The sequence below is a fragment of the Carassius auratus genome, unplaced genomic scaffold (genome assembly GCF_003368295.1).
Source record: "Carassius auratus strain Wakin unplaced genomic scaffold, ASM336829v1 scaf_tig00004288, whole genome shotgun sequence".
NCBI lineage: Eukaryota > Metazoa > Chordata > Actinopteri > Cypriniformes > Cyprinidae > Carassius > Carassius auratus.
The window spans coordinates 78,823-95,394 of NW_020523589.1; the positions used below are offsets into that span (position 1 = coordinate 78,823).

Here is a 16,572-nt window from a genome sequence, read left to right on the forward strand (position 1 = left end):
AAGTAAATCCAGGTGCCATAGCCTCTGTTGATATCAGTCTGTTGAGATTCAATCTCGATGATCTTGGGATCTTGGCAATGGTGTGCAGTTAGCAAGGGGACCCACCTGGGTCGTCAGCTACACAGGCCCATACGCAGAAGGCTGTGGCGAACTGTGTCCTTTATTAAACTGTGATAAATCGCCAGCTTTTCCCATTCTGACACCGAACACTACTGACTGAAAGCTGGTCCTCAGATGGTGTATATATACTGCTCTGTGAACTGCACCTGCACATTTGGTTTCTCTTTGGTTACTCATAAAAATGCAGGCTTAGTGAGTTTAAGAGACTTCTTTCAAAAACACACAAAAAAATCTTCCCAACTCCAAACTTCTGAACGGTAGTGCAGGCAGCATGAACTTTCTTTTTCCCAGTCTTATATGCTCTGCATCTATTTTAATACCTGCATCGGCACATTGACCCACATATTATGGGAATGATAATCAATTATTCTATAAATTCTATAATAAATGCATTCAACCTTTTCGTTCTCAAATCATGCATTGATGCATACAGACACCATTAACTTAACATCAGCGTTCCCATTTTACGGCACACATACAATTTGAACTGCCAAATTGTACAGAATAGCTGCACTTTGTTTAAATTCAAAATGCGTGTTACTACCCATAATGTTTTTTATGATACCATTTGTACTGTATACCATGCAACCCTAGTATAATGGTTGGGTGATCCCTGCGAGACGAATATCCTGGGAACATAACCAGGCCGTATGAAGTCCCGCTAACAAAGTACCTGACTAAAAAGAGATTTTCCATCTCACAGTCATCTACCTCTTATCCAGTGTCCAATACATAAAACATTCAAAATGTTCACTTAGCAACTGTCCAAGCCTCCGGGGCACAGATATTCACCACCACATACCTGATTGTTGGCTAAAAAATATTCATTGACATAACAGCATATTTTCCAGCAGCTCTTTACTCTTATTAATGCATGACAGGCAGGTAGGCAAGTGAGCAGACAGGTGGTGTAAAGATGAGGCGCTTAGCATCTTCACCTGAAACATGACACAAATTGTTCTGGTTGCAGACAGGGAGAGCTATAATTACCTCTGTTTAGTTTCCAATGTGTGCATCGTCTTCTCTGGGGCCCTCTACACTGTTTACACTCCAGCTATGGCTTGCACTGTCACACTTCTGACTGAACTGTGGAGAAGTGCTCCAGTGCACGAAGGAGTACAGTGTGTGTGAGTGTGTTCTTGTGTGTTTGCTTGTTCACAGTCATGTTCATGTTTGGCTATTTGATATGTAAACTTATGTTGAGTCCACCTGCTTCTCTTTGGCTTGTGGCCTCCAACGCAACAAAAGCATCATAACTGTGATTAGCATCTTTGCTACTGCTGTAATGATCAGTTTACTGTAGAGTAGTCAAGCAGCCTATTTATTTCTGATGGAGCTGGATGGCCTCGCTTGATAAGAAGTTTACTAGCATCCAAAACACACATGCTGGTGATGTTTTTAGCAGGGGAGACTCGTTTGTTCCTGGTCAGATCATAGAACCATAAAACACTGTTCCTTTCTTTCAAAATCTAGTGAGTCAGCTTCCGGTCTATTGCATACATAGGCAGGTATCTTCTAAGACAGCAACTGAAATATACAATGTGCAATTTGGTATCAGAAAAAAAATTCAAATAAATTTGTCTCTTTGCTTTTGACCTTTTAAAAAAAAATTATATGTATCATTTATCGGTTGCACTTTATTTTACAGTACGTGTACAAACATGTACTTATAGTGTACTTGCAGTGTATTTATCTAAGAAAGTTCTGGTAACACAAGGTAAATACATGGGGTAGGGTTAGGATTAGGGGTAGGTTCAGGGTTAGTACCTAGCTATTACATAGTTATTGTAATTACTATAATAAGTACATAGTATGTACATGAGGAACAGGACTGTAAAATAAAGTGCTACCCATTTATCTGTATGTACACTTATGTAACTTGAAGGTACTAATAGTCACCTTTAGGCATAAATAAGATACAAAAAAAGTTTCACCAAACTGTATTTAACAAAAAAAAACAAAAAAAAAAAAAAGAGTAAAAACAGCAATATTTTGAGAGATTTTAATAAAAAATTAAATGTTTTCTTTTTTATGTATATTTTTATATTTGTTAATTTGATGACAATTTTCAACAATTATACCAGTCTTCAGTGTCACATTATGCTTTAGAAGTCATTGTAATTCGCTGATTTTGTGCTCAGTGAATTTATTTATGATCAGCATTGAAAACAATTGTTCTGCTTACTAGTTTCGTTCAAAATTTCATAAAAAGTAATTTTAGTTTTTTTTTTTTTTTGGAATACATTTCTGTCACTTTTGATCAATTTAATGCATCTCTCCTGGATAAAATTAGGTCTATAAAAACGTCGCTTTAAATTTGCTTTCAGGGATTGCCTTTACTTGCAAAGGATACATTTGATGCAGTCTACATGTTGGTAGGAGACTTATGAGTCATTGCGGAGCTGCCATTCATAGTTACAGAATTTGCTCAACAGGTCTTTGGTAGAAGGAAAACACTTTCCCTTTCCGTCTAGCTTTTAAAAGGTCACACATATATAGATTCATGTCTCATCTTTTATACAATGTGCATCTGTAAGTTGGGGTTGTGGGTTAACATCTCTCCCCCTTTTTGTCTCCCTCCATGCAGACTGCTTGATGAACATCCATAAGCGCTGTGTGGCCAACGTGCCGAGTCTGTGTGGGACTGACCACACTGAGAGGAGGGGCCGCATCCAAATCACCGCAGAGATCAAGAACAATGTGCTCACCGTCAGCAGTGAGTCACCGCTGCCCACTCACACACATCACTGCTGCACACATGTGCATGGAAGCAAACACTCACTCACGCCTTCCTAAACCGTGCACCACTCGCTGGTGGATCCTGAACCTCTCGTTACCACACACATGCCTTCGTTTGACCCTTGAAGAACAGCCAAAAATGCACTTTAAAGGCAAATCTTGCATGAATACTTTCAGTTGAGGCATGAAGTGTGCTGCTCTCGAGTCTTGTGGGAATTTCCTTGTGTCTGATTCCTCCTAGTGGTGAATCCAAAGCTAGGATATGTTTAGACTTGTATGCACCATTGCAGGGCTTTTGAACAGGTGCTTATTGTAATGGAAATACCCAGCTGCTTTTAAAGTCTGTGTAAAGGCAATTCAGAGAATTGTTTCTCAACACATTATAAATGTTAGAAATGCATTGCTGAAACAAGTGATGAAGAAGTGTGAATTATGTAGCACTGAATTGTGGGGACGTAAAATAGTTTTTCTCCTTTTGCTTTCCAATCGCTTTTGTGATACTTTGAGACACAAAACTTACATTTTCACCAATCTTATGTTAATCTGGAGTGGCTTTATAGTAGCATTGATTCCTTCATATTTCTGAAGAGTCTTTATGTAACAGTATACAAACTTCATCATCACGAGAAGAAGGAGGCGGGAACCGACGGACAATCAAAATGAAGCTTTAATAATAAAATAAACACAAAACAGCGCGACAGCCCCTCGCGGATGATTGTCACGCACAAACAAAAGCAAAACACAAAACAGGCCTGGTCCTCTCTCGTCCTTCACTGTCGTCGCTCCTCTTTTATATCCTTCCGATCTCCTCCGTGGGACTCGAGACGTGAGTGAGTGGAGCAGGTGTCACTGCAACGGCCTCGCTCCGTTCCCACAGCTCTCGGCCCTGCCCCACTCGTCACACTTTAGTTTTATGAGATTTATAATAGAAAGATACAGCTTTATGATTCTCTCTGAAAACATCCAAGATCCTGGAGGTGTGCCATGGGCGGAGCTTAATAGTCACAGGTCGATTGGCAACAAAACAGAAAATTTTCTTCATTGGGAAGCTGAACAAGGTTATCTTTCCCTCACATCCAAAAACACACTTCTTTGGAGACATTCTTCTCAATCAAGTCCTGTGCAGTGCTGTGACGACTCCCTGAACCCAAATCAAGCATGGTGAGGAGTGCGCGCTCTCGCTCTATTTCCTGTGTACACACGCTCTTCCGGGAGAAGTGCCCGTACAAGGAATTATGCTCTCTGTGACGTCATGAAGAGCCAAGCCTGAAAAACACTTTCAGAAACGTATTCGAACCCGGAAGGAGTGTATTTGGCACAGAAATGAACTTTGGCCGTGTTTAGCATGAGAATGTAACTGTTTAACAATGTAAATAACTCAGTATGCATTAGATGCATTATAATAGCATTAGATCCCCACTTTAAACACTGATCGGTCTGCACAGCGCCGCTTCAAGCCGCACACTCCTAATAATTAGAGCACATTAGCATTAGTGGTTTGCCCACTAAATATGAGTTACTGTCATTACCTTTAGTTATTACAGCTTACAGTTAGCTAGCTAGCTTTGCCTTTGTCTACCTAGTTGCGATAATTTACAAAGCAGCTCGGTCACCTTATGTAAATTAACTATCTAGAGGGAGCATCCATTCAGGTTGTAGCACTATTTGACAGTTGAGAGAGATGGCAGTTTTCCCGTGAGTGGGTGTGGTTTCAGTGCTGACATCAGACACACCCCCAGCATCTGAGAGCAGAGAATACTGCTTATTTTTCAAGATTTTGATACTTATTTTATATACCTTGTGTTTTTTTTTTTTTTTCATTAAAATTTGGCTGGTTAGTAAATATTTTTTTCTGTGGTGTGACAGACGTATATGTAATATTGCATTATGCAGACTTAAAAAATAACCAAAATAACCAAAAATAAAAAAAAGTTTGTTTCATTTTACATTAGCATAACCTCATAGTCTCATGTGTCTAAACACAAGCATTGACTGCTAGGCCAATGTTCTTGAGCATAATCAAAAAATATATATATATATCTGTAATTACAGGATTGCTGTAGTAATCTGAGCACAAACAGGTTATAGATATTAAGCTTTCAAATTGTGTATTGTCTGTCAAGACAAAAGCAGTGGGCCGTGCAAACATGTGTTTTTGTTTGTGTGGGCCGCGAGTTGAAAACCTTTGGGAACCACTGGTCTAGTCCATGTAAAAAGTTAAAAGCTAAAAATCTAAAATGTATGACAGCAGTAAGAAAAGGAGACAAAGAACAACAAAATAGCCCTGATGTCTAAAACGCAGTTTGTGACAGTGATAAAGTGCATTCCAGCTCATTGTGAAATTCTGTAGGATCATTCTTGTAAACCTGTATTATGTTACACGTGTCCATGGCAACACAAGAAAGCACACCAAGTCTTCCTGTCTCTCTTTGACATCAGTGCAAACACGCCTCCAAAACAAAAACACAAGCACACTGAGGTAACCGTCTTTAGTTGCAACCAGGACTGTAAATATGGTGATGCTTTCAGTGTCCAGCAGAGGGCGTTATTCTCATTCTCTTAGCACAAACCGACTGAGCAAAGACTCTGCGCTTGTTCACTCAATGATAGTTCACACAATAGTTCCCAAACTGTATGCTGTCTTTCTACTGGAAAACAGAAGTTGAATTTGTTTTGAAGAGTCTTCACTCATCTGTTTCCATATACCAACAATTCATAGTTCATTATTCACTTCATCAAACATTAACGTTGCTATCAAATCAAACAAAAAACAGTTGCACTTCATGACATTGACACCTGGTGGCCTGCAAATGTTTGATTTGAGAGCATGTGTAAACTTTACATTTTAGTCTGTTCGTATACAGAGCTGTTGTATGATTCCAGGAGACATTAATTATGTTTAATAATGCGATTATAGCGCTTTTTGGAAAATGTAGTTTAAAGATTCTTCAATATTATCAATTTGTGTTCCAAATGAGAAAAAAAAAAAGGTTTGGAACGTCATGAAAGAATTGTCATTTTTTGTGTGATTTATCCCTTTATCTTGACCCTTTGTAAACCCTCTACACAGATTATTTTATATGATAATAGCTTTTCAAACAGTTTATTAAATTATATCCATGATGAATTTCCACTTAATTGTTATTATATCTATGATATAAAACGTTATATCCATGAGGAATTTGCACTTGGTTCTAATTTGGTTCTAAAGTTCCGCTTAGTCGTACTTTCGGAGCAGAAGATGAGCTCAGTTAAATGAGATTTCTGGAAGAGAAGATTTATCAAAGTACCGTTAAAAGAATTGATGACCCAAAAATGAAAAATCTGTCAGAGACTCGCCCTCATGTTGTTCCAAACCTGTATAAACACTTTTTTTCTTCTGGACAGAACACAAAAGGAGATATATTTTTTTTATTTTTTATTTTTTTATTTAAAAGTCCAAAACATTGAACCCCATTGACTTTCATTATGTGGAATAAAAAACACAGAAGCTTTCTTCTAAATATCTTGTTTTGTGTTCCACAGAAGAAAGAGAGTCATACTGTTTTGCAACGACGTGAGGGTGCGTACAGAGCTATCACTTTAATGCTTTCTGGAGGCTGTAGGCCTGGATCTGTGCAGCAGCGGGTGTGTGTATGTGACATTAGCCTCAACACACTGCTCTATATTCAGCCATGCGTCCCTCTTTTCAAGCTCAATCCAGGGCCATTTCACCCCGCGAGCCTCAGCTCCCATTTTCCCTTAGAACTGACTAACAGCCTTTAGCTCGCTAGCGGCTAATGAGCTGAGCTGCACCATGTAAAGAACCGAGGCGCAGACAGCCCTGAGCGCAAAAGACATTTTTAATCCATCACGCTGTCCTTTATAATTTAATGTCACACGACAGTGCCGCAGATCGGCTGAGCGTACAGTAAGATGAATGAGGCCACTTCCTGTCGTGCATTTCTAAGACCTGTCACTTAAAGCTAATGAATTGACCAATACCTGGATGGAAATGGGGCGGCCGCTCTGCCTTTAAAAGGTCCTTTCCACCTCATCTTTCTCACACTCGCACTCGATTTGACCACCGGAGCACTTGCAGGTTGATAAATAATAGTGAGGCAAACTGGGTGACCATGATTTGCGTTGTTGTCAGTTCTTGTTATGCAGCTTCATTTTGTGAACGAAGCCTTAAATCTTGCCATTAAATCAGCTTCTGTTAACTAATCAACTATCCCTTTAATGGTTCCAGTCAGTTCTGGATCTCTTCAGAAGACCATTTGCTATTGAGTTGCAGTGCTATTTTTCACCTAGAGAGGGCAGTGCTGTTTAATTATTTGCAAAAACATTAATTATATTCCTACAGTCTTTTACACCTGTGACTGTTTGATTGATCAACTGTGTTATACGCTACTATGTAAATGAGATCAGTATTTTTTAATCAACATAATGAGCTTCCCACATCTCTGAGCCACAAAACTGAGTGTATCTTGTAGGTCAAAGCTTTTGATATCTTCATGCAAATATCCTTACATGGTCAGTGATCTCGCTTTCTTAATTGCTCTGTGTGGAGGGCTTTCAGAACGAACATGTTGTGCATAACATTTATTAGCTGGTGAAATAAACCCTGCTCCGTGAGCACAACGGTTCACGCAGAAGCGGTCTCTCTCTTCCCGTCTTCGTGCTGCAGTACACCGCTGTCTTAATGAACAGCTAAGCCTACCTTCACACACCACTCATTATGGAAATTACACTAGCCACAAATCACAAGGCCACAGCATCCTCCAGCATTAATTGTTGTCCTGGTCAAGTGCTGAGGTCAACCCCAATTACTGGGATAGTGTGTGTGCATTCATAGCCCCACAAGGCCATGAGGGCTCATAAGATGCAAGTTTAAATGTATGACAGCTATTCACTCGCGTCTAGGGTCCCTAGTTATTGATTTTGAGCAGTAAAGATTTTATCAGACAATGTCATCCTAAACAGAACTTTCTTGTAATTCAATATCTTTTCATTTTTCTAGTAAAAAGATCTTGACCTCCTAAAAATATGATTAAATTACATGAGAATTGTGTTGGTATTTATTATAATATCAATATATTTCCAAAAATATGTTTTCTAAATAGAAAGATTTGTTTTATTTAATATTTATATAAATTATATAAAGTATTTTTTAAATTTAAGTAACTTTGATTAAATCCAGTGACTTTTTTTTTTCTCTTTTGATTCAGTTCAACAATTCATTCACTGGTTAGTTTAGATATTCTTTTTGCAGGATTGATGAATTATCAGGAGATGATGACAACTGAGCAAGTTTTTTATGCGTGTTATGAGTGAATCATTGATTTGTTTTGTCAGTCCACTAACATGGAGTTGTTTAAGACTGAATCCGGTCTCAATATCTTGCTACGGCTGCATTTATTTGATGAAATATTCTTACAATTTAAAGTAACTGTTTCAGTATTAACATAATAAATTAATAACAAGTGCATGTCTCTTTTGACCAATTTAATGTGTGTTTTGCTAAAAGTATTCTATTTTATAAAAACCTTTGAATGGTAGCGTATCAAAAAGTCATCAACAGTTGAGTAAATAAGTAAATGATGAGTTTGAGTAACATATTTTGATCATTTTAATTGTGAGATTGACGTCCACTTGAACGAACGTCTCATTCAGTCAGTCAACACATCCTTGTTCTTGAATATCAGTAGGTCCAAAGAATGAAATGCTTCTTAAACTTACACTTCAACAGTATTAGAAGGCAGGAAAATAACTTTGCATTGTTGCTTTTTATGCATAACACAAACAGTGCTTAACTGTAATATGTATTTGATCAAAACTCCAACAAAAATTTGATGCAGGCTGTAGTATGTTTTTATTTAATGTAAAGGTTCACTTGGCATTGATTGCACACTATGCAGAGTGAAAGTAGGGAAATCTTGGTCCTTATGTGTCTGATTTATTCTGTTACAGTTAAAGAGGCGAAGAACCTGGTGCCCATGGACCCCAATGGCCTCTCTGACCCCTACGTCAAACTAAAACTCATCCCTGACCCCAAGAGCGAGAGCAAACAAAAGACCAAGACCATCAAGTGCTGCCTGAATCCCACGTGGAACGAGACCTTCACATTGTATGAAAGCTTTCGCTCTGTGTCCCACCACAGACATCAGTAGCACAGCCGAAAGAGCAGTCATTTGTTTGAATGAGAAATGCAGAATCAAATGCTGAGCTTGATTTCTTTGTCTCTGTCCTCCTCCCTCCTGCGCTCTGTGTCTTACAGTAATCTGAAGGAGTCTGACAAGGACCGCAGGCTGTCTGTGGAGATCTGGGACTGGGACTTGACCAGCCGGAACGACTTTATGGGCTCTCTGTCTTTCGGCATCTCGGAGCTTCAGAAGCAAGGGGTGGACGGATGGTGAGGAGACCTACTGACACACACACACATATATATATATATACATCAGTAAAAATGAGCAAGTCCCCACGTTCAAATAGATTGTGTACACGCTAATATTAAAAGGTTTGTGTCAACTAAACCGCATTACATATCACTGGAATTCACAGACATGCAGCAGTCTGTACACGTCTGGTTCAGCCGTCCCTACTGCTCTTTCAGAAGTCCTCAGCCTGTCTTTTCTCCCTCTTCAGTAGTGCTCTTCATCTAAGAGCTCTCCGCTCACACACACACACCGTCCCATCCCTTCTCGAACACCTCTAAACACATCTCTTGTCATGAGCCCGCAGTGAATGCATAAACGTGCAGGTAATTTGACAGAACTGAGTTAAAAGAGAAAGGTCAGACCCACTTTCACAGAAGTCTTTGCTCTCTCCTTCATGTTCTCTCTCTGTCAGTTATTTTGTCTAGTCAGTACAAGTATCTAGTGATTGAAGTGTCTAGTAGTTCTTTCCCAGCTAACAGATAATTCCCACAGTCATGAGATCACTTTATGAAAAGGCATGTTCAAAATATATTAATTTCTGCAGTGGGGTTTTTATATGCCAAGGAACCCCAAATATAATGCTCTCATTGCAAAAGACCCCTTTCCTTGAATTTAAATGCAGATTTTAAATGCGTATTTATACTATGTGAGAACAATATTAATAAACAATAAACTTTTTGGTTCTAATATTAAAGCCAAAACAGATTATTAGAATAATATGAAGAAAATATGTATTTGGTATTACATTTATAATTTTATAAATATATAAAATTTATTAATAATATAAATAATTACATTAAATGAATCAATTTTTTTAAATAGTATTTTTACTATTAATATTGTTCCAAAGCAGCTGAGCAGAACATAGGGACAGACAACTTTTTTGCAAGCTAAAGAAGGCGGTGAAAGATTAAAATTTACATAAACTGTTTATGAACATAAATACTTGGCAAAGAAGTAGTGGTATATGGAAAAAATGTATTTGTTTATTTCTTACTGTTAAAATACGTATGCTATTAAGTTGACATCTATTCAGGAGTACAACCCACTATTTAATAATAATAATAACCATAAAGTTAATCTTCAGTGAATTACAGATAAGGTCAAAATAATGCTTTTCAAAATGTTATGCTAACCTTAAAATAACGTTCAGCTTGCCTTATGACTCCTGTTTGAAGAGACCGTTTTCGAGGATAAATGTATTGACTAGTACAGTGTGTTCACAATGGAAACACAAAGAAAGTGAAGTCAGCTCGTTTTATGTTTGTTTCTTATTTTTAGTTTTGATATTTCAGTGGCTGTGCTGACAGTACACATCCCCACTGGCTACTGCAGCTAGTGTCTCCTCTCTCTGTGTGTTTCGCTCTACAGATGTGACTTTTATCAGATGGTTGGATGAGATGCGTGTACGTGTTTTTTGAGGGTGTTTCAGAGGATTTGTAGCAGTTATGGGCCTCTTTTTGTGACCGCGATGGCTGCTTCCTGCCACCTGACAGAAAAGCACAGTGTTAGATTAGAGGCGAGATGTTTCAGCTCCCCAGTGGAGCTTCAGTCAGGACATACTGATCACAATCTCATTGTCAAAGCTGTCACTGTCTCAGCACGACACTCAATCATGTTTGCAAAAGGACATAGAGTCTGAGAACTGGGATTGAGAACAGGAAGTCTTTGTTATTGTTTTTTAATGTTCAGGATATAAAACAAATATATTTTTTTTATTTTTCATTTATTTGCAACACTCCGGTGTCAGATAACAGTACTTGTATGAATTATACATTCTTTTTTCCTTATATTATATTAGATATTCAAACCTCTACACTTTTTAAATAAATAGTTAATCAGTTGACTGTTGATTAATTTAATTGTTTAAATAATTTTCTTCATTTTATTTTTAATTGTATCTTGATATTAAATTGCTGACATTTCAGCTCTATTCAGATATCTGGATTAATTGATAATTAAAGAAATATTATAGCTTGGCAAAAGTAAAACTGTGTTTTCAACTATATATACTGTCTTTGGCTCATGCATATTAATTTGATGATATTAAGTCTAGGTTGAACACTTTTGAAAGTCACTGTGAGCTCATTTATGACCTCTATTCTGCATGTAGTGATCATTAACTGCCCATGGCCATGACTATGACTCATAAAAGTCTCTGACCAACATATAGACTATAAGATCTTTTCATGCTAACTGCCATTCTTCTGCGCTTTCCGTTTTCTGTGAATGTGATGAGGATGACGCTCACACACACTAAAGCCTCTGGAGGTCTAGATGTGGAAGGAAGGAGTGTTGGGGGGGGGAGTACTGCAGCCATGACTCATCTGCAGTCATAAACACACACACACACCCACGCAGACCAGAGGCAAGATGAACACAGGGCCTCCTATCACATCAGTAGCAATAAAGGATGTGGAAACCCAGCGTGCTGCTCTAGGTCTGTTGATTTTTGAGCATGTCATCTCGTCGGATCCCAGCAATGGTCACCTCACACCGTTAAACAGGAAGCTGATTTTTGGCTATCTGGAAGCACAGATGTTAGAAGAGCTAAATATGAGATGAGGCATCATGCTGTCCCTCAGACATTTGAAAGCTGATTGGGGGGCATCTCCACCCGGTTGGATTCCTCTTCACGAATGATCATAGTCAAGGTCTTCCCAGCTGAGAGGGAAACTGTAAGTGTATGAATGGTTTAAATGAGCTGAGGTAATTTGACAAAATGTGCCGTTTCAGGGAAGTGTGCAATTCCAATAGTGGCCAGATGGAACCATTATCAGAGGATTTAATGTCTCTGTTTCTGAAGCATATGTGATACTGCACTAACCAAACTGTCCCTTATTTTCTGTCTGTCAAACACATGCACACACACACACACATGCAGGTTTAAGCTGCTCAGTCAGGAAGAGGGCGAGTACTTCAACGTTCCTGTCCCACCTGAAGGTGAAGAAGGCAATGAGGAACTCCGGCAAAAGTTTGAGGTGAGAGTATGTGGGTTCACCTGCTTTTTTGGGTGTGTCAGAAATTATGTGTTTGTATTTGCATACATATATAGTGTATGTATGCACACACAAGTAAACATTAGTTTCATTTTATTTAACAAAAGATAAGCCCCTAGAGAACAGTGCTGTTTTAGTTTAGTTTTTTTGTTTGTTTTGTTTTGTTTTTTGTTTCATTTTGTGTTTGGATTATTTGTTTTTGTGTTGGGTTTCATTTCATTTTGTGTTTTTTGCTTTGTTTTGTTTATTTGTGATAGTTTTCTTGTTTGTTTTGGTTTTGGTTTGTTTTGTGTTTTGGTTTTATATTAGTTTTGTACATTTGATTTTGTTTTATGTTTTTCTTTTTCCATCACTGGCACTGTTTTGTTTCTTGTACTCATGTACAGTACTGGGGCTGTGGAATTTTTTTCTTTTTTCTGCATTGGATTAAAATCAACATCAAAGTCATTATTTCTATTTTACAGAATGGAGTCAGGTGGTTGGAGTTTGAAACGTAAGAGGAATGTAAATTTTGGCAAATTTAGTAAAGTTAGTTATTATATTTGGATAAAATATTACGGAGACAAACATTTCAACAATTGGAATAACATGCACTTGAATCATGCCTAATAAGACCAGAAATGTAAAAAAAAAAAAAAAAAAAGGAAAAAAAAAAGGAAATAGAGCCAATTTTGATTTTATTTTAATTTGACTCTCCTAACTGGGAGTGAGCAGGTAAAGTGAAAGAGAGAGAGAGGTCTTTGTGCATGAAGCATATATCACTCACTGACAATTCTGGCATAAATAACACATTGGCAAATCCCAGCATCCTCCTAGAGTAATCACACTCATGTCAACCTGCATTCTGCTCCGCACGTCCCAATTTGAATACAGAATACATCTGACTGAGAGGTACCAGCACGAAGCTCTTGATCCCTGGCCTTTTTAACCACTGATTGTTTCGGGCACAGTTTAATGTCTCCTAATGTTTCCTCTGGTTTCCTGTTTCTTTTGAGAGCATACAGTGGCTAGTAGTTGGTTCCCAATAAGTTTGTTTGGTGAAATGGTCTCGACAGTCAGTTTGTGCCAGTCGGGGGATGCATGTGATGTGTGTGGCATGTATGTTGGATGCTTTTTGTGTTTGTGTGTGTGTATGAAGGGGCACAAACTGTGCAAGTCTCTGCATAATTCAAACGGTCCCGCGGGCAGACCCAGCTGTGGACCCAGAGCATGATGGTATTATTTATGAACAGCCCAATGCTAAGCTCAGAGCAGCACGGAGTGGGTGTTTGTGTCTGAGCTGGCAGTTTTCCTACACACGGTGTGATGCATAATGCAAAATGTGAGAAATGGTCAATCTGTATCTCATCTGGTGGGCTGATTTCACACATCATGTAGGAAAAACTTCTTAACTCATCAGTTTAAGTCAACCCCCTCACATACCTACCCAGTGCTGGGTCAGTGTAACCCAATGTTGGGTAGCCTGTGCCAAACCAATTGAAACTGGCCTAAATGTCCTAAAATGTTTTTGAAGATTTTATGATGGTAAAAGAGTGCATTTTTATGATTTAAAATGAAAAACATTCAGTAGGTTGACTGACCCAGCACTATTTCAAAAAACAACCCAGCAAATTGGATAATGTATAAAATGTAATTAACCCAGCATGTGTTCTGTCCAACATTTACCCAGCGCTGGGTTGCCAAATAACCTAGAAATGTTTGTTTTAAACCCAGAGTTTATTATTAGTAGGAGTATTATTGTAAAATAAATTATAACGCTTTCAAGACTCATTTGAAAACCTTACAGCTCTATAGACAAATTGTATAATATTATATAAATAATACAATTATATAATTGTATACATTTTATAATTTGATATTACTATAAAAACAAATGTGCACTTTTTCAAGTAACTTGATTTCAGTATTGCAAAATAATAATAGTACTAGTAATTATTATTGGTATTAATATTATATTAACAGTTTATTTATTTTTTACATATTACACATATTACACACACCTATTTTAACAAAACTCTTATTTTTTATTGTACTTTTTTAAACATAATTTTAAACATCACAAAATAACAATAATAAAATAATAATAGTCTTTGTTGGAATATGTAAAAATAAATTGTTAATAGTCATAATAACTTTATTTTTAGTTTATTTGTAAACTAAAACTATTTATAACTATATATTCTGATTATGTCAAACTATTATTATTACTACTACTATGACTACTACTACTTTTATTATTACTACATAAACTCAAACTTACAAGGCAATATAATGAAGTTGTTTTGGAATTATGGAGCAGCCTTTGTGTCTGTTATGCCTTAAAACACTGGCTCTGTAGGCAGTATAGCTTTTGAGTAATTCTCTCATAGATCAGCATCACATCTGGTGTCTTGCTCAGTTGTATGCTGTTCGATTGTTGCCGGCTAAGAATGAATAACGCAGCATTCCTATATGCTTTGAGACTGAGTGGTTGTGAGGGGAAAATGCTTAGGCTCTATTTGAGAGCATCAGGACAGGAGATGTAGGAAAGGTTAGCGAGTCAGTTCCTTGCTATGGGGTCTTTGCAGTCAGGGCAGAGGGGGCAGATAAAGGATTGGCCTGTTGGCACTCATATTGAGCTCATTACGGCCGAGGCTAAATCAAGCTACCTGCCAGCAGCTCCATCACACTTGCGCACACAGACTGACCAGCAGGCCTCCCTCAGGATCAGTGTTAGTAACACAGAGCTGGTCACTCCTGTTCCTGTGCTGTAGGACCAGAGCGCCCACATCACGAAACGCTCAGAGCTGTAGCCTCATGTCAACTTGTGTTCCTGCGTCATGGGCTACAGCCAGATTTGGCTCAGCATGAAAACAGAGATGGGGAGATGACTCATTATCTCACACTCATTTTGGATCAACTCCTGCTTTATATGGATAAAACATTTTCTATGGACGTGCCCAGGGGTCAATAACGCGACATACTTTTTTTTTTTTATCCAAATCCTTTACATTATTCAAGTAGAAGTTTCTCGCACAAATTACTTACTTTCAAACTGTATTTTGACAAAGCTGCAGACTCATTAACATAAAGTTAAGAACTGTTCATAAAGTTGTTTACCACACTACAAGTTAATCACAAAAAGTCACCAACTAAGCTACTCATAGGGGCAATATATTAAATATTATATTGTAGAAATAATTATCATTTATTAGCAAAAGAGTATTGTATCGTATCATATATAATCATATCATGTTATATATCATATCATATATCTATCATATCATATATCATATCATATCAAATATCATATCATATATCATCATATCATAACCAGTTTATTATATTATCAAAATGAAGAACTATTGCATACCAATATGATAAACGATAGCAAGTTACTATTCATTTATACACAAAAAGCATAATATTGTCCAAAACACCACTTTGAAACTTATAGTGAAATCCAAACTTTTACAGCAATATATATGTACACTAAATATTTATAAAACTAATTTTTTTTTTATTCGTTTTTATTATGTATAATCATCAAAATCATTCACTAACGATTGAGCTAAACATGAACAATACATATACCGCTTTTATTAATCTCAGTTAATGTTAGTTTCAACATTTACTAATGCATTATTAAAATCAAAAGTTGTGCTTGTTAACATTAGTTAATGCACTGTGAATTTACATGAACTAACAACAAACAACTATATATTTTTTTTATTAACCAACATTATCAAAAATGAATAAATACTGTAATAAATGTATTGTTCATTGTTTGTTCATATTAGTTAATACATTAACCAACAATAACTAATGGAACCTTATTGTAAAGTGTTAGCGACATAATACGGCATAATAAGACATAACTCACCAATAAATACATCTCTTTTTAAAGTATGGTATTTCCACATATTTCAGCATTTCTGTTCAGACACCTTTTGTTCAGTTTCAACATTGTTTTTCTGTATGTGTGTGTGTCAGAGGGTGTGATCAGATCTGTTAAGTCGTCTCTTCTAATAGCCGTCCTCCTGTTGATAGCATCTCCTCAACTTTTATTCACCTGTAATTTGACCTGTCAAGACGTGACCACCTCCCTCTACATCTCACCACAATGAACAAACGACTTCCTGTCACTGTTTAGCTCATTATTTTTTTTCTTCATTCTCACTCCACCCTCCACACTGCCGTGCAGAAATGACGGTATTTGTGTGCAGTGAAGCGCGGTGAAAGCGACGCATTCAGCTCAGTGGAAATCTACCCACATTAGCATTTGTCTCCATTCCTTTTTATCCCTCCCTTCTCAT

The 16,572-nt window shown here is 37.4% G+C and overlaps 1 protein-coding gene across 2 annotated transcripts in view; it reads left to right on the forward strand.

Moving 5' to 3' along the window:
* Positions 1 to 16,572, forward strand: part of LOC113070457 (protein kinase C beta type-like) — a 111,883-nt gene that overhangs the window by 46,481 nt on the left and 48,830 nt on the right. For both annotated transcript variants that reach the window (XM_026243742.1, XM_026243740.1), the window contains exons 5-8: positions 2,708 to 2,836; positions 8,812 to 8,968; positions 9,119 to 9,253; positions 12,163 to 12,259. In XM_026243742.1, coding sequence (XP_026099527.1) covers positions 2,708 to 2,836; positions 8,812 to 8,968; positions 9,119 to 9,253; positions 12,163 to 12,259 — 518 coding nt within the window. The remainder of the gene's footprint in view (positions 1 to 2,707; positions 2,837 to 8,811; positions 8,969 to 9,118; positions 9,254 to 12,162; positions 12,260 to 16,572) is intronic.